This window comes from Candidozyma duobushaemuli, assembly GCF_002926085.2.
Source record: "Candidozyma duobushaemuli strain B09383 chromosome Unknown B_B09383, whole genome shotgun sequence".
Classification (NCBI taxonomy): Eukaryota; Fungi; Ascomycota; class Pichiomycetes; order Serinales; family Metschnikowiaceae; genus Candidozyma; species Candidozyma duobushaemuli.
In genome coordinates this window covers 3,072,343-3,094,180 of record NW_020289895.1, presented here as the reverse complement: position 1 = coordinate 3,094,180, position 21,838 = coordinate 3,072,343, and the positions used below count along the sequence as shown (strand labels likewise).

General features: G+C 43.5%; 4 protein-coding genes across 4 annotated transcripts; 2 read left to right on the top strand and 2 right to left on the bottom strand. All coding sequences in view use genetic code 12, as the record gives it.

Annotated features, from left to right (window-relative positions):
• Positions 1 to 291: 291 nt before the first annotated feature.
• CDC46 (MCM DNA helicase complex subunit) lies at positions 292 to 3,305 on the top strand (the record flags this gene model as incomplete). The annotated part of the gene is made up of 4 exons (XM_025481295.1): positions 292 to 932; positions 956 to 1,977; positions 2,001 to 2,470; positions 2,763 to 3,305. The coding sequence occupies 4 exons, from the start codon at positions 292 to 294 to the stop codon at positions 3,303 to 3,305; spliced, it is 2,676 nt and encodes an 891-aa protein (XP_025335595.1).
• A 44-nt stretch (positions 3,306 to 3,349) lies between these two features.
• On the bottom strand, positions 3,350 to 4,366 carry CXQ87_002801 (uncharacterized protein; the record flags this gene model as incomplete). The annotated part of the gene is made up of 1 exon (XM_025481294.1): positions 3,350 to 4,366. The coding sequence occupies one exon, from the start codon at positions 4,364 to 4,366 to the stop codon at positions 3,350 to 3,352; it is 1,017 nt and encodes a 338-aa protein (XP_025335594.1).
• An 808-nt stretch (positions 4,367 to 5,174) lies between these two features.
• Positions 5,175 to 8,925, top strand: CXQ87_002800 (60S ribosomal eL18 domain-containing protein; the record flags this gene model as incomplete). Its single annotated transcript, XM_025481293.1, has 4 exons — positions 5,175 to 5,286; positions 5,663 to 6,105; positions 7,009 to 7,957; positions 8,510 to 8,925. The coding sequence occupies 4 exons, from the start codon at positions 5,175 to 5,177 to the stop codon at positions 8,923 to 8,925; spliced, it is 1,920 nt and encodes a 639-aa protein (XP_025335593.1).
• Positions 8,926 to 9,007: 82 nt separating this feature from the next.
• Positions 9,008 to 21,467, bottom strand: DYN1 (dynein heavy chain; the record flags this gene model as incomplete). Its single annotated transcript, XM_025481292.1, has 3 exons — positions 9,008 to 14,869; positions 15,274 to 16,171; positions 16,324 to 21,467. The coding sequence occupies 3 exons, from the start codon at positions 21,465 to 21,467 to the stop codon at positions 9,008 to 9,010; spliced, it is 11,904 nt and encodes a 3,967-aa protein (XP_025335592.1).
• Between the last annotated feature and the right edge of the window lie 371 nt (positions 21,468 to 21,838).

Sequence of the window (21,838 nt, the reverse complement as noted above, 5' to 3'; positions counted from 1 at the left end):
CTATCGCACTTACATGAGACGCCGTAGAAATACGCATCACCACATACAAAAGAGGCATTTGAAAAGAGAAAAGAGCAAGATCTTTCTCGAAAGCCTCGAGAAAAACCTTCTTATTTCATCCTATCTTTCAGCAAATAGGCATCATCCAATTCAATTCACACCATTTGAGGACTCCAGGTGTCCTGCCTGCGGCTAGTGATTTACGCGTCTCATTAATATTCCCGTTTCGGCGCGCCATCTTCACCGTGCACCTACTATTTTTCTTTCAATCGTTACCAGCTTTCTTCCCCAATGTCGTACCTGAGGGCAGAAATTTACTCGGCTCAGGTCTTACCGGGCGAGCAGCCCGAGGATAACTCGTTTAACGAAATCACGAAAGCGTTCCGGTCTTTCATTATGGAGTTTCGCCTCAACAACTCCTTCATCTACAGAGACCAATTGAGAGAGAACTTGCTCATCAACAACTTCTACCTCAAGGTTAACTCAGAACACTTGATCGGATTCAATGAGGAGCTCAACAAAAAGCTTTCTGATGAGCCCAGTGAAATGGTGCCACTTTTCGAAAACGCCATCACCGACATCGCCAAGAGAATCGCTTTCCTATCCAACGACGAGGTCCCCCGTGATTTCCCACACTGTCAGTTGATCTTGTACTCGAACTCATCCACCATTTCCATCAGAAACTTGGATTCCGACCACATCTCAAAGATTGTGAGAGTAAGCGGTATCATCATCTCGGCCTCAGTGCTCTCCTCCAGAGCCACCAACGTCCAATTGGTTTGCCGTAACTGTAAGCATACATTGAAGATCAAGGTTGGCTCTGGCTTCGGCCCATTGAACCTCCCCTCAAAATGTTTGGCTACTCACAACCACGACGAGTCCATGTCGCAGCAAAAGTGTCCTCCTGACCCATACGTCGTTGTGCATGACAAGTCCACTTTCATTGACCAACAAGTCTTGAAGTTGCAGGAGGCCCCGACGCTGTTCCCGTCGGTGAGATGCCTCGTCATATTTTGGTCCAGGTTGATCGTTACTTAACCAACCAAGTTGTGCCTGGTACGCGTGTTACCTTGGTCGGGACTTACTCCATTTACCAGTCCAAACAAAGATCTTCGGGCTCCTCCAACACAGTTGCCATCAGAAATCCGTATTTGAAAGTATTGGGAATTCAAACTGACGTCGATACTGCCGCCCAGGGTCTTTCCTTTACCGAGGAAGAAGAAGAGGAGTTCCTTCGTATCTCTCGTTTACCAAACTTGTACGAGGTATTCTCTCGTTCCATTGCTCCCTCTATTTATGGAAACAACGATATTAAGAAGGCCATTACTTGTTTGTTGATGGGTGGTTCGAAGAAGATCTTGCCTGATGGCATGAGATTACGTGGTGACATCAATGTCTTGCTCCTAGGTGACCCTGGTACTGCGAAGTCTCAGTTATTGAAATTCGTCGAAAAGATTTCTCCTATTGCCGTCTACACTTCTGGTAAAGGTTCTTCTGCCGCTGGTTTGACGGCTTCGGTTCAAAGAGACAGTCAGACCAGAGACTTCTACTTGGAGGGTGGTGCCATGGTTCTAGCAGATGGTGGTGTCGTGTGTATCGATGAGTTTGACAAGATGAGAGATGAAGATAGAGTCGCTATTCACGAAGCCATGGAACAGCAAACCATCTCTATCGCTAAAGCTGGTATCACCACGGTGCTTAATTCGAGAACGTCCGTTTTAGCCGCTGCAAACCCTATTTTTGGTCGTTACGATGACTTGAAAAGTCCCGGCGAAAACATTGATTTCCAAACTACAATTCTTTCTCGTTTTGATATGATCTTTATTGTGAAGGATGACCACAATGAATCCAGAGACAAGCTGATTGCTCAGCACGTTATGAATGTTCACACTGGAAACAGCAACAACAACGACAACCAGGAGGGCGAGATTCCTATTGACACAATGAAACGTTACATTCAATATGTGAAGACAAAGTGTGCCCAAGACTTAGTCCTGAAGCGCTGGAGAAATTGCTGTCGCATTTCGTGGCCATCAGACGTCGTTTGCAAGTCAATGAAGCCGATATGAATGAAAGATCCTCAATTCCAATTACAGTTCGTCAATTGGAGGCCATCATCCGTATCACTGAATCTTTAGCCAAGCTTACCTTGCTGCCAGTCGCCACACTGGACCATGTCGATGAGGCAATCCGCTTGTTCACTGCATCCACGATGAACGCCGTGGATCAGGGTATTCAAAGCGGTAACTTAATGGCTTCGGGCAAGTTTGCCGAGGAGATCAAGATCGTTGAGCACGAATTGAGGAGAAGATTGCCAATTGGCTGGTCCACGGCTTACAGAACTCTTCGTAGAGAGATTGTTGATGCTGGAAGAGCTACGCCCGAAGCTTTGGACAAGGCTCTACATATTATGGAGAGACACGAGGTGATCCGTTTCCGTCACCAGAGACAGAATATCTTGCGTGTGGGTGTCTAACGGTTGTAATTTGTATGTTGTAATTTAATAAAGGGATAATATAAATCACGAGGACAGCTGTTGAATCTGATTTTTAATCGACTTATCCTAATTCGAAAAATTAAACCAATTCGAAAATCAGTTGGCTAAGTATGTGCCTCTTTGTTAAGTAGTGCACGTATGGAGCTCTATGCGTGAAGTTCTTCCTCAGTGCACCTCGTTGATTTCACATTAACTATGACCGACTTTCTAAAGTATGTACGAACTGAATAAAGAATAAGGCCATTCTAACATCAGACCTAAAGAGACAAACCCACGTGGTATCCCCAAAGCACCTTTCATTGAGAAGGTTGAAGCTGTTGTCACCGATCCTTCCAACTATGAGACGATCTTCAGCGCTTTCTCTGATAGATTACAGCAATACAAATACATGGAGCTTTCCAAGAAGCAGCAACTCGCAGACCTCAACATAAAAATTCCTGATGCTGAGAAGAACCTACAAGTGATTGACCTTCTCAAACAAAAGAAGGAAAATGAAGAAGAAGACGACGACAAAGACAATGCCATCGAAACAAACTACGAATTGGACAGCACGCTATACACAAAAGCTACAATTGATGCCAAAAATCTTAATTCGGTGTACTTGTGGCTTGGTGCTGAAGTCATGTTAGAATACCCCTTGGATGAGGCTGTTGAGCTCTTAAACTCTAGATTGGAGAGTCACAAAAAACAGTTGCAGACAGTCGAGGAGGACCTTGAGTTTTTGAGAGAGAGTATTACTACCATGGAGGTGAATACTTCTCGACTTTACAACTGGGACGTTAAGAGAAGGAGGGAGGAGAAGAAATAGGTTAATAGAACTTGAACAACGTATCCTATGTGAAGCTCATGCATTTATGTACGGAAGGTATCGAGGAACTGCCTGCCTAGTGGTCTTACTGGCGTCTCGGATCTATTTTCAGGTTCCTCCGTGTTTCTGATATCATCAATCGTTTCCTCGTGTTCTTCTTCTCTTTCTGGGGTAGGCTCAACATCTGCTGGAGGTGCCCGTGGAAGCGGCTGAAAGCCCCGAACCCTCTGTCTCAACAGTCTGAACACCGTGACATCTATTTTACGTGGATTGACGAAAAGCCTGAACACGACATTAGGAAGATAGCAATTCTTGGAACCAGCCAAGAGGTCGTTGGTGTAAAGACGCCCAACTATAAGCCCTATTAAACAAGGGAGTATCGATCCTATGCCATTGTTGAGCATAAGTAATGTAAAAAGTATGTGGATCTGGAAATGGTCATTCAACGTAATTTGCTTCGGTAAGAAGCTATTGGAGCCTGTAACACTGGGCAGTTCCTCGGTGTCGGCCTCTGATTCGGAAGATACGGTCGGTTTCCGGAAAAGAATCTTAAAGTGGTAAGAAACGGGTATGTATGAGCCATAACACATGTATAGCGATGCAATGATTCCGAAGGGCCCCAGGGCGACGGAGTTGAAAAACGTATCTCTGTAGACAAACTGGTAGTTCGAATGAGTGATCAACATATTGACAAGACTCACCAAAGCATTGAATGTAAGCTGGCCCACGGATAGCACGAGAAAGGTGATAACGGCATTGTAGAAAGCGAATATGGCAATTAAGGATAAATATTTGCGGGGACCAAAGAAACGCTCTAGGGTTTTAAAATGAAACCATAGAATTGTACTTAGCATGAAGTCGCTCTCATTGATCACCGCAAGCTGAAATGTGGCAATACGCCAGTACTGTGAGTACTGTACTATGAGTGGATCGATGGCAAGTCTGACATAATGCTTTACTTGTAGCGTCAGTAGAGCTAATGCTAGTAAGAAGCCAATGAGTATAACCGACTTTGTGACTGGAGTGTTTGTGAACCCTCGGATCGGCGTTAGTTGGGTCATTTGCGGTTAAATAGAAGCAGCTGCTTGATGTATCACGATAATGAAGGCGTGGTTCGGGGTGAGGTGCAGGAGGACCGACTGGCTGCAAAAGGGAAGAATATTGAAGACCCCACTGGGCAAGCAAAAAGGCTGAGATAGTTAATTTCAATAATAGATACTTATATACAAAATAGAATTTATAGATGACCCGAGTAAATACGAATCGAAGTCTCATTGTGCTATCAGGCGGGAGTGAGACACTGTTTAAGATACAACAAGATTACCGTAATTTTTGGGGATATTAACAAAATGTTCAAAGTCAGGCATTGCTTTAGATGCTGGTTTTGAAGGGATTTTATTTGTTCAGCCAATTGGTTGACCAAATAGTTAGGTATCAGCTGAGTGTTTCTGGTGATTATATCTACACAAGACAACAATACCTCAGTTGACTAAGGGTACATTGTGATGAATATTTACCTAGAACTTCTATTTAAGTACCCAAAGCCAGTTTTTCTTTTGATGATCCCTTCGAATCGCCAGATGACGACTCGCAAAGTGATGCCAGCCATGTATGTTGCACACAACAGCAGTATATGAACACAGAGCTAGACTTCAAACACATTCATATTCTATATTCTCAGGTGAAAGCTTCCGAAGATCCAAAATATTGTTTCTGATGGTTTCACCCTTCTTAGTCCGATCAAGATCACGTGCGAGGGCTCAGCCCTAAACCTCTCACTCGCCTGCACGTAATTTCCAGGTGCACCGCACCATCTAAAGAAAAAATTTCCACTTCTCAATCCATCGGTTTCTTCCTACTACAACAAACATGGGTAAAGATCACGTCACCAAGCAGCACGTCAAGAGATCCCAGAGATCCGCTCCTAAGTCTGACAACGCCTACTTGAAGGTCTTGGTTAGATTGTACACCTACCTTGCTCGTATGTATCACACTTAAGAAACCGCCTCTAGAGGCCAATAACACACAGCTTGTTGATGGAGATCACAGACATAGTCTACCACTGACTATTATCTGCCACCGCTTCAGGTTCTGATCTCGTACCTCAGTGTCCATGAAGATATGGAAGTATCGCTTTGGTACGCCCATCAACGTTTCCCAATCTGGTGATTCAGAAGCCCAAGCAAAATGCTTGTTGAGCACGGGGAAACATTCTGCGAGTGCATCTTTCTCTGTTACTATGAAGGCCACGATGAAAGAGCTTTGTTTTTTCACCTTGGCAATCATGGTAGCATCGAGAAGGAGATTTATTGTGCGTCTAGTGAGCAGAAACCATAGCTTAAATACTAACAGTTCAGGTCGTACCGACGCTCCATTCAACAAGGTTGTGTTGAGATCTTTGTTCTTGTCTAAGATCAACAGACCTCCAGTGTCTCTTTCCAGAGTCAACAACACCTTGCAGCAGAAGGGTGCCGCTGACAAGACTGTCGTTGTTGTTGGTACCGTCACCGACGACGTCAGATTGTTGGATGTTCCAAAGGCCACCGTTGCCGCTTTGAGATTCACTGCCTCTGCCAAGGCTAGAATCATCAAGGCTGGTGGTGAGGCTATCACCTTGGACCAGTTGGCTGTCAGAGCTCCAAAGGGCCAGAACACCGTCCTCATCAGAGGTCCAAGAAACGCCAGAGAGGCTGTCAGACACTTCGGTTTCGGTCCTCACAAGAACAAGGCCCCAAGAATCTTGTCTAACGGTAGAAAGTTCGAGAGAGCCAGAGGTAGAAGAAGATCTAGAGGTTTCAAGGTCTAAGTTAGTCTTGAATCTCTTGGGCTTCTTTATCACGGTTTTCTCTTCTCTGTATCTAATGTAATAATAACGGAAATATAAGTTGAGGAACTAGTAATTTGTAGTGCAATTTACACAAGGTGACACGCACGATTGAGGAGTTTTCACCATGTGCGGTTCACGTTATCGATTATAGTGCACCGTTAAACACGTCAAATTATATGTAGTCGGATAAGACAATCGACTTCTTCTCCTCAAAAGCTTCAGTGCGTCTCCCAATTTCTGCAAACATCGTTGATGGATACTTTACCAGAGCAGATCATTCACGAAGTTGTATTTTGGCTCACTAATTCACTGTTAGTTTTGGAAGCCTCTGCTGATGATAAAAGGTTCCCTTCAAACGAGCGTCCGCCTCTTCTGTTCACACCTAATTGTTGCAAGTTTAACAACTATTCATCTGTGCTTCAGCTATCCACAACTTGTAAGCGATTTCGACGTCTTCTAGCCCCAGCATTGTTTGGATTTCTTAGTTTGGTAAGAACATCGGAGATCGATTCGATTCTCAAGTACGCGACTGATAAAGCGAATGGTGCCCAACAGAGCCAAAGTATTGGGAAAGATTATGCTAGAATTATCGAAAGTTCTGAATTTTCCGCTAAGAATGCTACCTCTAAACGGATTCCTGATCCGCATTGGAGCATGAATAATTATGTGACGCACCTAGAGGCTACTCAAGATGTTTTAACCATAGGGTCTCCAATCTCTGTCTCTATGTTCCCCATGCTCAAACACCTCAAGATTCTAGATAAAAGACCGCTCTCGAATGCACTTAACCTGCTCGGAGACGTTCAATTAATTTCGTTAGCGATACATCTGGCTTGTTTGTGTTCATGTGGCGCTCTTATCTCTGGACTACCCAAGCTACAGAGATTGGACCTTATACTTGATATGAGCACCATGTATCCGAAACGATCAGAGAACGAGTTGCTTGGCCCGCTAGGACTACTCGACATCGGTAATGAAATCTCGAAGTCCAAGTTGATACAACTTGACTTATTCATCATGAGTCCGGAAGTCCTTTTCTTAAACGATTTCCTAACATTCTTGACCCATATAGCTGGCGGGTCTTCAATTGAATCATTGACAATACGCACGTTTAAATCTCGAAAGACCGTTGGCTCACAATGGGAAGTAATTGAAATCCCCAATGGCCCAAAATTCCTAGCAGTTCTCAAAAGTGCAAAACTGTTAGTCAACCTAACTTTGGACTATGCTTTCATGAAGTACTTGCAATTCCCTCGAGACTACGCCACTACAAATGAAGTAGAGAGGTCCGCTCCAATTTCCTTGAATTTAGTGGATGAGAGCTTTGGATTACCGACTTTGCTTCCAATCGAGAGAGAAGTTGTAACTTACATAATAGCAACAATTAAGGCAACCCATGTGGGCCTTATATACGGTAGGGTACAAGAAGGTTCTCATTTAAATGCTCTCAGCTTCATGAATAACCTCCTTGCTCATCTCGGAAGCTTTCCTTTTTCCAATCAGATCCAGCTCGTTAGTCTATATGAGGCATGGTCTTACTCTGACGACGGCATGATGAGAGATTACTATCAAAAAATTATAAATGCCATCGAGGCAGCTTCGAAAGATTCTGAGGCACGCAAACTAAAAATGACTTTGGTAAAGGCGTCCAGAATATCTAGATTCGACTTTAATTCTCCTCGATATCAGAAACAGGAGTTCTATAGTGTTCTTCAGCAGGAAGGACTGCTATCTATGGACACCAAACCAGTACATCGATCCAAATTACCTATCGATATCTTCAATGCCGCTGAAGCATCTTTGAGAGATTTAGAATACTACTCTTGTCCCAATAAAGAGCTCAGCGCCATCTGGTTCTAAACCAAGAGGTTCATTTTGCAGCCATTCATGAGATAACGTGACTTTTGTGACTGCGAGAAGTCAAGTCTATTATACTGCATATGCTCCCCATATTTGCACTAGGCTTCATAGTTAACGCTCTCATACCCGCGGTGGCTGGAGTGTACGGATCTTAAAGGCTCTCATACTAACGAACTCGTGAGGCCTACCTGCAGTTCTGAAAACTTTCTCACCCACCAAAAAAAAAGAAAATTTCTCCAAGTTTCGCCCATCACAGTCCTTGAATATCATCAACATGCCAGGTGTTTCCGTTAGGTATGTTTCTTGTCGAGTTAATGAGCCAGCGTTTTAAAGCAAATATTGTTTATGCCAACAGCCCCACGTTTCCCACGATGTCAGATTGACAATCCCATCTGGAGTCCGACTCCATTCATGAATCCACATCCTATGCCCAAGATCTAAAGTCCCATTCATCATCACAACGAGCTTCTTCAAAGCGCTTGCCATAATTGCTAAGCTTTTTACTAACAATTCAGAGACGTTCCAGCTCAAGACTTTATCAACGCCTACGCTCAGTTCTTGCAGCGTCAGGGTAAGTTGGAGGTTCCAGGTTACGTTGAACTTGTGAAGACCTCCGCTGGCAATGAGTTGCCTCCCCAGGAGTCCGAGACCTGGTTCTACAAGAGAGCTGCTTCTGCTGCCAGACACATCTACTTGAGAAAGCACGTTGGTGTCGGTAAGTTGAACAAGTTGTACGGTGGCTCTATCAACAGAGGTTTCAGACCACACAAGCACGCTGACGCTTCCGGCTCTGTCAACAGAAAGGTTGTTCAGGCTTTGGAGAAGATTGGCGTTGTTGAGATTTCTCCAAAGGGTGGCAGAAAGATCTCCGAGAACGGTCAGAGAGACTTGGACCGTATTGCTGCTCAGACTTTGGAAGAAGATGACGAGTAAGCCGAGGGCTCGTTCGTTTGACATAATGTTTCCTCCTTTGTACTCTAATAAAGAAATCGCATCGTAATTCAACATGTATTCGTTATTTGGTTATCGTGATCACAGTTTTACAGATCAAGGCAGCTTCATTGGCCAAAGTCTCTGCCATAGCACCACTGTCAAGCCCAATCCACTCATGGGGAATGTTTTCAGGCAAGTCTTCGATCCACTTCGCGTATACCTCAAATTCATCATCAAAGGGAATCTTCAATTGGGTATGGGGCAAGTTGTAGTCATCATCGCAGCATTTTGGATTGAAAAGTTGCATTGCAAGCTCCTTGCAAAAGGCGGCATCCTTTTCGATAGACACTTTACCACCGTATAAGACTTGCCCCAAAATTGACAGAATCTCATCCCAAGGCAATTCCTCTGTTCGAATGACACTCTTACCATCAAGAGAGTCAAAAATCTTCCTCAAATACAATGCTGTAGAATTGAGGTCAACCTCACTGATGTCGTACTTCTTTGCAAATGCGTTTGGCACAAACTTGAGGTTCTCTTGGATCACCGCATGGTACCAACTAATCAAGAAACAAATGGTCTTGGCGGCAGGAAGGAGACAAACTTGCTGTTTCCAGAGATAGCTGAAGCTTTCAAGTAGTATAGCTTTGAAGGTAGGGGTCTCCTCGTGCGTTAAGACATTCGCTTTTGATAGCAAAGCAGACGGGATATTCGTTGCCGATAACAGGCACGTCATGAAGAGGGCAAAACTGTCATGAGCTTTACGCTTGTCGAGCAATTGATCCAATTCATTGAGCCAAGCCCCACTCAACTGCACGTTCTGAAGCACAACCCACGAGCCAGATATCAAAGCTTTCTCGACTTCCTTGTAAGCGGTGTTTAAACCATCTGCGGTACCCATTGCAATAACTTTCAAATTGCAATTATGTTGAACTGCTTGACGTTCAATTTGAGGCGTCAGATCAATGTGGTCAGACTCGGCAATCAAAAAAATGGATTTCTGGAATTTCTTCCAGTCAGACAATCCAAAGATCTTAGTTTGACTCAAGGGTGTACCAAATACTGAGTTTGTTGCTGTTTCCATGGCATCAAACCAAGTCATTTCTGAACCAATAAGCTTCAAGACCAATGGCTTAATCGACACAATAGCAGGGCTATCCGCTTCATTTAGAACATCATTCCATTGGCCGGTCTTTGACTCATCACCGATCTCCAACGAAAAATAATCCTTCATTAATTTTGCAAGTTGGGCACTGGTGGGGTTTGTGCCTACCATTCCAATAATTGCTAGCATGCCTTGGGATGTAGAGTATCCTTCACTCACTTCAAAATAGCCAACAACCAAAGCCAAAGCTAGAGAGATTCTGTCCATATTTCTCAAGGCGGGGGCAGCGGTTGCAAAAACGTCGCAGTAGAATTGTAGCCTCAAAGCCACTAGGTTTTCGCTCTTACCTTGACGGTCAAGTATGGTCTGAAGTATGGCAACAAGCGTATTAAACAGGAAGTTGTATATCTTGGACTTGGAAGATAGGACGGAAAGTATTTGGTGGACCTTGCCCAAATGCTCGGCAATATCGAGGTATGCAACTCTCACCTTTTCAACTTCCATCATCGTTCCATTCAACTCGCCAAACTTCTTGTCAAGTTCCCGTGATTGAGATTGTATACTCAGAAGCGTCTCTGTGGCCTCGTCATTATCTAAAATCGTTCCGGCCACATTATTAAGCGTGTCAAGAAGTTTTTGACGAAGAGCATGGCCTCTGGCTAGATAATCGCCTTGAAGTAAGGTAATCTCCTCATGTTTTTGGTATAGGTCAGGTTGAACTCGCTTGAGGCACAAGTTCAATGTTTGCCTCTGAACATTGCTTGTAGTAATCATGAAGTTGAGGACATTAACTCTTGACAAGAATGATGATGGAATAGAAGCCGATGGATCATTCGACACGAGAATCAATTTGAATTCAGGCAGAATATCAACTTCTCTATTTTCTAATTGAACTAATCTTCGTCCCCCTATGTGAGTAATTTCCTTCCTGATTATAGGATCCATGACCGGATCGTAAAGCTCAGCATGGGATATCAAGATCGTCCCGCCAAATCTCATGGCATTCTCAGTATCTCTCATAAACGACGCATCAAGAAAGCTTGTTCGCTCCACACTCTTCGCCGATGTTGAGAAGGTCAATGCTTTGAGAACATCTTCCACAGTGTTAGTAACGAGTACGAACTCTGCCCACTCCTTGATGGCGAAATTCTGCTCATACAATTCATCCTTGGGAAGGCCTCTATGCATCCAATCTGCGGCCTGCTCCGAAGTTGCCAAATTCGTAATGGGGGAATGATATTTGTCGAATGGTATGTGAAGCTTCATGAGACTCTGTTTCCAATTCGTCAAAAGGGCATCTCTCTTAGATTGCTCGTAACGACCACTATAAGTAGCAAAAGCAGCAGATAATATGCTATTTCCTGCGATACGCAGCCTTTCCTCGTCACAAATTTTAACATTCAGCTCCCACCTTCTTCTTTCACTGGTGAGATTCTGGATCAACTCCTCGCTTCGTGAAACTTTTCTCTCAATTGTTTCCATCTCGACTTTCAATCTTTCAGCTTCACGAATGATGTCACTGTAACTGGTCTTGTATTCCACGATTTTCTCCTCGAGTTCTCTGATCATATCGGCAATTGCGATCAATTGGGCCTTGGACTTTTTTGCTGCACCCTGTAGATATGCCACTTCTTCCTTGAGAGGCATTACCTTCTCTAAAATCGAATAATATCTCAATTGAGCAATAACCCACTGCAACAAAGGACCACAAGCTTTACTAGCACGGTTAACAGTTTCGAAATTAAAATCAGATCGGCTCAAATATGTTCTCTCCATAAACTCGCTTGATTCTGGAGTGAGCTGTGTCTCACTGTCATACGAAACAATGCTGGTAATGAAGTCGTCCTTTCTAACCACGAGTTGCACATCTCTCCAAGTCTTCACATCATAGCCCAAAAGGATACACACGGATTCCATTGCCATTTTGACAGCAGCTGGTGGGTTTGACATACTCCTCATCTCGGTCAAATGTTGCTTCTTGATGTTTTGAACGCCTCGTTGAGCCTCAAGCACAGCGGGCTCCGCAAGCTCGAGCTCTTGCATCACAACCTCGCGCCTCTTATTTATCTGAATCTCGTTCTTTTCAAGTTCCTCCTGAGTGGCCACCGAGAATTCACGCTTCCTTTCCGCTTCGTTCTGATTGACAATCATCTTGTCCAACATGTTCTTTGCATCAATCTCCTTAGCGTGCAAGCTTTCCTGCTTCTTTGAAAGAACTTGCTTCATCTCAGTCACTTCAAGCACAGTTTCACGAAGCTTATCCAACCCAACCAATATATGTCTTTGGTTAACATTTAGTTCGCTATCCTTCTGGTTGTACAAATCAATAGTAAGTTGCAAGAATCTCATGAACTGATTCGGATAGGCGTCATTCGATAGATGAATTGACACACACACACTAATCATTGCACCACGAAGGGTTTGGTCAGCTGTTTCATCATCGGATGGTGGCTCGTAAGTTGAGCTGTCTAATGCAATATCCTGGAGCTTTACGCTAGCGATCTCCTCAAGTGACCTTCGCGTCCAATCACCCATCCAGTTGAGAACGCATCTGTTGAAGAGAGCAGGAGACGAGTTTACTTGCATTTTATCTCCATGGCCAACATCACTGAGTGTGAAGACCACATGTAAATTGGTGCTCACTTGTTCGGTGAACCAGGCGTAAAGCTCATCTTCGCTATCCAACAAGAGCCCCTGCGCTGTGGACTCAATTGCGCATTCTTTCATGAGCGATGTGTAATCATCCCCTTCAAATAAGCCTGGTACCTCTGAGTTTGCAAGTAAGGTGTTCATCCGCTCGATAAAGGCGGTCTCGAGTAGGCTCGATTCATCTATAAGAAAGCACAACTTCTCCCCCTTGAGGCAAGCAAAAAGGACTTGCCGAAGCTTCTTCTGAAAATCTTGAATCGAGTATCCTCTGTGGACCCTCATTTGAACAACTTTAATACCATTCATCCACGCAACAAATTTCGTGAGTGTTGATTTACCACTCGAAGAAGGACCGACCAAAATCATGTGTCCCTGGTGCTGCCTTAAAACTCTGTCAATTCTCAAAATGTGGTCGAGCATATCCTCGAAAGGAACTAAAGCGGTTTCCAACTCTTCTTCGCTAAAAACTCGACACCTTTCACGCACGAATGAAGCTAATTCATCCATCGAGACGGGTTCATAAGCCGAAGAGAGCCAATTTGAGTATAAAATCGGTTCCTGAAACGCAGATTTAAGATCGGTATGGGGAAAATGTTTTGCTGCAGCTTCAAGTAGTAATTGCTTAGTCCATTCCTTCTCCTCTTCCCCACAGAGTCTGTCGAAAAAGAGTCGAAGTCCTTCATGAAACCATAAACGAAGGAGACCTGGAAGATCATCGTAAGTGCTCTGGAGTATAGTTTCCAATATCCCTCGACACCATCTCGTAAGCTCACGAGGTGAATAGACATAATGACTTCGAATGGCACGGGTGAGCTTCTCTTTGCTCCCGAAGTATACGTCCAACATAGCCGAAGTTAAAGGTTTCCCGAAACCACGGAGATCAGGAGCACACTTCAATGCAGCGTGATTGAAATTCTCGTAGATCTGCGCCATGGAGTTTTTGCCTGGATAGTCGACCATAACAACACAGACATGACGCAAGAATCTTTCCGCTAACTGATGTCTACCAGGATCATTTGGATCATTGCATGCACCAACAAATTGAATGTTTTCTAAAGTGACCCATGTCTTGTGACGAGAGCTCCAGAAGCCTTGGCGTTCCACCATGAGGCGAATCAAGGCGATGACTCTTTGACAGCCGTACTCATCCATCGAAGGGAGATTAATTTCGTCACAGAAAACAACAGTCCATTTACCACTGACATTGGGGGAAAGCGTTAGCCCCTCGTTTGAGCGCTTGTAGCGACAGTGCTGCTCGAGCAGGCTGATCAAGCTCTCTGGTGTAGTGTCCTTCGAGAAGTTGAGTGAAACCAAATCTAGACTTGGCAGGTTTCTGAGAGCTTGTAAGAATGTCATGGTCTTACCGGAGCCAGGCGGTCCACACAATAGAAGAGGAGTATGCTTGTTCATGAGCGAATTGATGATATCTTCATGAACAAGTATATCAACTGTTGGAACTATAGTATTGGAATCCATGACATGCTGTGGTTCAAGTTCCACAGACTCGATATGTTGCAGCCACGGGGACCATTCGAAATCGATGGGCGAAATAAAATACTCCGTTATGTTCTCTGGCACAGCAAGCAACTCGAACAAATCCATAGAAGCAAGTTGAGAAGCAAAGGCGTTTCTCTGCTCGACTGGGCTGTCGCCTGAATAGCCCCAAACCAAAGAATGGAGGATCGCACTCATGACAAATTTATTGAGTGATTCCCATGTGTGTGCTGGATTTTTAATTTTGAAAGTGACAAGTTTTGAGATCTGGGTCTCAAAAAATGTGAAAAATGAATTGAGGGCTCTTTGAGAGCTATGCTTCATGATATGGTCAAAGTTGAGTGAGATCTCATAGACTTGGTCAAAAAGTTCCTCACCTAGTGTGCAAGCAATTTCAGCAATATGTTGCTGAAGTTGAATTTTCTCCATCTCGAAACCCTCCAAGTCTTGTGAACTCTGTGTCTCTAGGCTGTTTTGGCGTAGCTTGAAGAGAAACTTTTCCCAAACTAGTTCAGCTTTGATTAGAGATCGATCAAACCAGATCATTCCGCAACGAGTGATAGTGGCTAGAGTAGCGTGAGTCAAGTTATCGACCTCAAAAATTATTCTCACGTTGTCCGGGAGCTCAAGCCTTTCACCGTTTGGGAGTGTCAATATTTTGTTATCGTCAAGCACACTGTTGAGATTCTCTGCCCACTTTGGGTCAATATCGCCATCAAACACAACCCATAGACGTTGAGATTTCTCCCCCTTAAATTTTGATTTATAGCCCTGAGATGACTAGTCAAAATTCCATCTGTCCATTCACGAGTGATTGCATCTAACGACCCAAAAATTTGCTCCTTAGTTAGCACTTTGCAGTCGAGCACTAGTGTCTTGTGGGTGACAGCTTCTGACAAAGACAAAGCATGTATGACCTGTCTGAGCATTGTCGTTTTTCCAGACCCGGACTCCCCTACCAAAATAATTCCATGATGCGTCTTCAGGATCTGAACGATTTGAGAGCATTTGCGAAGCATTTCATCGGAGAAATTGAGACCGACTTCAATTGCAGATGTCACGATAGAACGGTGAAGTTTTTCAAATTCAAAACGTTTGACCTTGACTCCTTCGAAAATCTTGGACATCAAGTCGTAGAAAACTGTGACATCCTGTGGGACTAACTTTGGTAGAATTGATTCTTCTAGGCTCGCCTTGAGGATTTCGAGCTCTTTCAAAAGTTCTGGGTCATCATGAACACTTTGATTTTCGCTTGAATCGCTATTGAATCGTTTCGAGCCACACATGCGTAGAATACTTTTTATTGCACGCAAGCCAAAGTCATAATGTCTCTGGTCTGAGACAGCTTCACTCAAACCCTTGAAAAAATGGACAATTTTCTTTGAAAGGGTTTTTGTGTGAATCAATTTATGCGACGTGAGAATGACATCGATGATCAACTCTAAATCAGGTTTCTCCATTGAAACGCTTCTAAAGAGTCTTTTCATGTTTTCTGGTAGTTCATTACGGCCAGCATAGCCAGGGTTCATTGTCACGAACAAACCAGTATTTGGATGGATTGAAAAGGAAGCTCCTGAAACCGCTACCTGTTTCGACCTGTTGTTGAGGCCCTGTTGTATTCCTTCGATTTGCGACGCGAGAGCACTAAGGTTAGCGGAGTCGAGTCTGTTGAACTCGTCAAAACAACCCCAACATCCAACCTTACAGAGGCCGAGAAGAATCCGCTCCATTGACTTGAAATCAAAGGAATCGTCGCAATTGAAAACCTTCACCATTCGGCCAAGTGAGAATCCTAGAGCCTTTACGCTCTCTGTTTTTCCGGTTCCAGCTGGACCAAAAGGAGACCCACCTAATCCTTGAGCTAAGGCCAGTGTCAATGCCAAATAGCATCTATCGACAAGAGGAGTAACAGCGAGTCTCTCGATGACGCCCTGGTATTCAAACCCATAGGGTAATTCGAAGCGCCCCTGGCTGATTTTGAGGCATTCAAGGGAGAAGCTGCCTTAGGATTCAATCTGAAGCATTGAACTTGATTCAAAATGGAGATCCGCTGGGGAAGAGGCTTCGAATCAAGTTCTCGCGCAATTTCTCGATGATGTGTGAGCTCAATGATCAAAGACTCAATTTTTTTTGCTTCATGTGACGCTAACCTCGAGTTGGAAAACGAGGCAACGTCCTTCAATAACTCCTCGTATAACGTACATAGAGGTGCGTATTCAGTGGCCTTTTCGGCCATCCTTGTGAACATCACATTGAAAGCAACAACAAGCACTTGGGCAGGGTATTGGCGTGTAATGTCAGCAAGAATCTTGACATCATATGATCCTTGGAAAACTGCTTTTAACTCGTCGACAGCCTTTAATATGAGTAGCGCAACTGAGAGCCTTATTTGAGTCTCCAATTGACCGAGCAACTCGTGTAATTCATGGACCTTGAAAATGGATATAGGGTTGGCGAGTTTCAACTTTTCTCCTTCCGGGCTCACGACCTCGACAATACATTGTGTGTCGTTGTCTTTGATCAATAACTCCACTCCGAAGAACATCTGCTTAATATGCTTGTTTATCCTCGTAAAATCACCAGCACCACCAATAAGCTCTAACAAATCTTCATTGCCCAAAAAGTAAAACCTCGGGAATAATTCACGCTGCTTCTCGAGATAGTTGGTCAAACCTTTCTTCGTCCGCTCCAAACTTTCTTTGATTTTCAGTAGAGTGTTCTTCAAATCTTTGATGGAAAATACTTCAAATACCATCGTCATTTTGCTTATGCGCTTGAGAAGGCCCATGAACTCAAAAGAAAGGTTGTTGAAACGTGTTGATTCAGTAGGTAATGATGACCTTATATCCGGGTTGGTACTGAATACTCCATCGAGATAAGCCCAATGCTTTTGAACTTCGATCCACGAATCAAAAATTGACTCAAGCTCATAGAGTTGTCCCTCAAGGGCTGATCTTCTCTCCTCAAACTCTCCATATGATACCAGGTTTTTCATGCTTGACAAGGTACTGATGCTCGCTTGGCAGACATCAAAAAGTTTGTCCCAATTACGAACAAGTCGGCATTTTCCGTGGAAATCGAACGTCTCGAAAGCGACAGTAGACAACTCTTCCTCGACTTTATTTAATGACTCCTCGATGATGCGCTCATCATTGGCTTGTCTGACTATTGTTTTAATAAAGCTTTCATGCAAGCGGAATTCCAATTCAAACATCTGCGATAACTTCAAATTTTCAAGCAGAAGTGTTCGAGGAGATCCGACGACCGCCAAAATTTTTTTCCAATGGCGAGGTTTAAGCGCATCACTTTTGAGGTCTGAAAGCATCTTTAGCTCACTGATATATGAAGCAATTGTGTTTTTCACCACTGAAAACGCCGAGTAATGCCGAACCATAGCGGGGAGTCCCTTCGTAGAGGATGTGAGACTCTCTAGCTGCTGCCTCACCTTTCTTGGATTGGCCTCTGCCCAACGAATGGCCTTTATATCATCGACGGAATCCCACAATTCTTGAAGTGCTTTCCACACAACAACTAAATCATTGATCTCATCTTGGAAAGATTGCATCAGCGATGCGTTGGGGGTGGTGACTTGTAATTTTTCTGCAACTATGCAAATCTGTTTCTGATAATCTTCCAAATCTTTCAACTTTTTTGTTAGCTTTGTCAAGACAGACAACGCATGTCCAGGCTCCATAGACGCAGTAATAGGTCGCTTATTGAACCAGTCGCTTGTTATTGTCTCGAATTTGTCATTGCAGCTCTTCACTTCTGTTGCTAGGCTTGCCTGGAAACGGTCAAGGTTTTCTTCGACGAATTGCATCCTAAGTTGTATGAGCTGCTGCAAATTGGATAATTTGTTTTCGAAATGGTCAGGATAAATCCAAATCATTGAAAGCTGCTTGTTGTTTTGAAGCAAGATCTTTTGACATTCGGCAACTAGGCCCTTGGTCTGCGAGCCTTCCGCCACAAGTTGTTCAGCAGAGAACAAGTGAATAGCATATTTGACTATAGCCGCAAAAGGCTGCTGCCAATTCGGATCAAAAGAAAGGAGTCGCTCAATATCGTTCATCGAAGTGAGATAAGTTCTGCTGTGTTTTGCAACATTTTGCATGAAGTTATCAAGGAGCAGGGACTTAAATGTTTCGTACTGGCCCAACAATTGATTTCTAACCATGGAGTACAGAATATCAAGAATACCGCCCAAGGTGATCAACCCCTTTGGATTTTCCAACTGGCTCCCACATCGGAGCATCAAACTGACTTTTTCCAAAGATTTTCTGATACCAAGATTTTGAAAGGGATCTTGTTTCGAGAGACTCTTGAGTGCTTCTCCTAGCACGTGCCAGTCTTCCATCCGTTGATCAACCAAATCGAATAAATCATCTATATCACTCAAAGTTCGCCAAAGGTAATCTCTTGTCGATCCTGAAAACAGTGCAATCACTTTTTGAGGACTCCCGTTGGAGTCCCTGAAGGTGACATTTCCGATTATTGTCTGTAAATTATTCACTTCCAGAATCCACAGGAGTTTGGATGAGACAAGCGGTGGTTCTAGAAAGAAGTTGCCTCCCTCATAGCGAAGAACATGATATGTTTTCCATTTAGACAAGAGTAAGTCATCCCCATTAAGCCCCTTGCTGAATTGTTGAAGACAAGCTTCAAGTTTGGCAACAATTGACTCTGTCAAGATATCTCGCAAAGACTCCTCGAAAGGGCTGGCATCTGAGACTTTCTGCATAAGAGGGACAGCTGCGATATCGATTTGGTCAACACACTTTTGAATTTGCAAACTCTCGAATTCACAAGCCTTCAAGGCAGGTAGATACTGCTCATCCATCAATCTACGAAAGTTATCAACACATGTTTGTAGATCAAATAACAAGTGTGTTGATTCTTGAAATTGATGAACAAGCCTCATGGAAGTCATATCGATTTTGGAAAAATCTGTATCCTCTGTCAACAAATTGGCATCCAGTCTTAAGTCGGCCCATGAGAGCGAACTGATCCCCAATAATTTGTGAAAAGCGTCTTGTTTGAGGGATTCGAGAACATACTCCAAGCCATGGAACTCACAGACCGAATTCATCGTTTGAGTGAGTGCCTCGATATGTTCATTGAGTGTGAAAATGATTGACCCCACGTTGTTTATCCTTGAAGCTTCCAAAACTAGATCTGATGGTATATTGAAACCAACGTTTTTGAAGATGGAGATACTTCGTGGGACTTCGAATAATTGAAGAGGAATACTTAGAAGAGGTACTCTCTTCTTTAAATGCAAATCCTCATCGAGACACAAAAGATTATCCACTTTATTCAATTCGGTCAAAGCTGCTCGTACAGATTGGCACCATGTCTCGAACACCTTGGTGACATCAAGCTTCTCCCTCAATGAGGTGGCCAAATCTTGGATTTGGGAACCAATTGCAAATAATGTCCACGTTTCGCCCAAAGACCGGCTTAATGTTTGTATCAAATTGTCAACGTTGTGCTTCAATGATACCATGAGCAATATCGTATCGATTGAGTCCAATGGTGTTTTTGATTGTAGACGGAGTGGCTCAAGCCGGATGTTGTGCTTTGAACTCATCAAAAGTCCCTGCAATGACTTCGACGCTTCTGTCAAGAACTTGATCTTGTGGTTGTCCTCGATGAGTGGTAGTAAAATATTTGCATCGGTGCCCGCTTTAACAATGTTTTCAAAAAAGCTCACATAATCGCTGTATGATGTACAATGATCAATTCTGTTGTTTAAAGATGAGGCCAAATTTTGCAGGATTTTATTGTGTATCCCTAGATAGCTGTCCTCTTGAGCAGCCCAAATCAATAAGCCGTCTTTTGAGAGATCAAAGTAATCTGCAGCAATTATGTGTTTGTTGTAAGCGTCAAGGAGTTGACTGGTGAGGGTCTCGTCGGCTGCACAATGCAATAGACCTTGCACCAATGTATGGTGCTGAGATTTGAGGTTGACCAAGTCATCCACTCTTTGTTCAATCAAATTAATGCAAGTTTGCTCTATCTTGATCACCATGAATTTCACCAGTCCTTTTCTCATGAATTCCCTTAATATATTTGTCATGCTTTTGATGAAACCGTCTATGTTTTGAAAAACCCTTCTTATTTTCAAATTTACGGTCGTTTCAAATGCTTCTTGGGGCATAGCCATGATTGAAAGGGAGGACAACATCGAGGCTAGCAGAACAGAAATGTCCGAAAGAGCTAGCTCGGTAAGTTGTATAATGCTTGGTGGTGGGACGGATGACAGGGTTTTCCATCTTTTTAGTTGACTGAAGATAATAGAAAGGTTGGAGTCAAATTCAGCAATGGGGTCTCTTGAATCTTTAGAAGTGACGAGTTCGGTGAGATTTAGATCTTTTAAGAATGAATTGTATTGCCTTACCTCCTGTAGCTTTTCAGTTACCTGAAGATTATTTTGGAAAACAAACGTCGTCTGATAGCGTTTTGAGGCATTCAAAATGCGTATGAGATTCTCTACCTCTTGCTGTTGTAATTGCTGATGTAAGGACATTAGGGCAGACTCCATGGAGACCCAAAAACGTGTCTCATCTGCCATCGACCAACTGTCAGAGGGGCTTTTGGCTTTTTTGGTAATGGATTGTACCTGTCTGATCCATGTGTTGGCGATTTGGGTGAGCTCATTAAGGGTTGTCGTATCTTGCACGATCATCTCGTCTTTATTCTGAGGCTCACGTAGAAGTTCCATGATAGCTGGCGGCACATGGCCAAGCAAATTGGGTACTTCAATTTCCAGATCAATATGGCTCAAGGTCGCATTGAGCTCGTTGAGCTTCTTTTTAGCAAGGGTAAGAGATCCTGACGCGCTGCTCTCACTATCTTTAGATGAAAGGCGATCGATGTATGGGGCCACCACATGAGTGAGAAGGTCTCTGACAAGGACAGGAGAATGGCTGCTTCTTGAGTTATAAGACTCATTCATTGGCGTGGAAATAACGTTAATTTGAGATCTCAAAGAAACGTCAGCTCGGAGAATGCCAGAATGTTTCAATAGTATGGTCATCAGCACCGTGTCTGCGGAGACCACGTCAACCAATTCACTCTTCACAGAAAACTGGCCATCTGATTTGACAAGAACATATAATGCCTGTTGGATATCTGTGCTTGTGTATGCGGATAGAGTCGGCTCTATTATATCTGATGGATCGGCGCATTCAGCACGACTGTCTGGGGTGCTGATCAAAGCTTTGATGAAATATAAAAGTGAATCTGAAGACACTGACTCGAGCAAATCAAAGCTCTCATCTTTAGTGTCAGTCATGTGTAAAGCTGCTTGATCAGGGTATAGTGCGTTGTAAGGGTACATAAAACACATACATGCAGATGTTTGTTGACATATGTCACGTGCGACATCACGTGCAAGGTCTCGTAAATATCCCATACCTTATTTGAAGAAAAGTTTAAGGTTCATATCGAAAGAGCTTGCGTGATATTAATGTTTGCACGGCAATTATCGCTTCCATTTTTACCTACGCTTCAAGAATGAACGCGTAGCTGTCTCTTAAAAAGCACTGCCTTAGGCAGAAAAGATAATAATTCAACACTTCGAAAACTTTGTCTGGTATTTTGAAAGCCCTTCGATAATCAAATGCCTTTTTCACTCTTCAGGATATAGCATGCGATTTTTCGTAA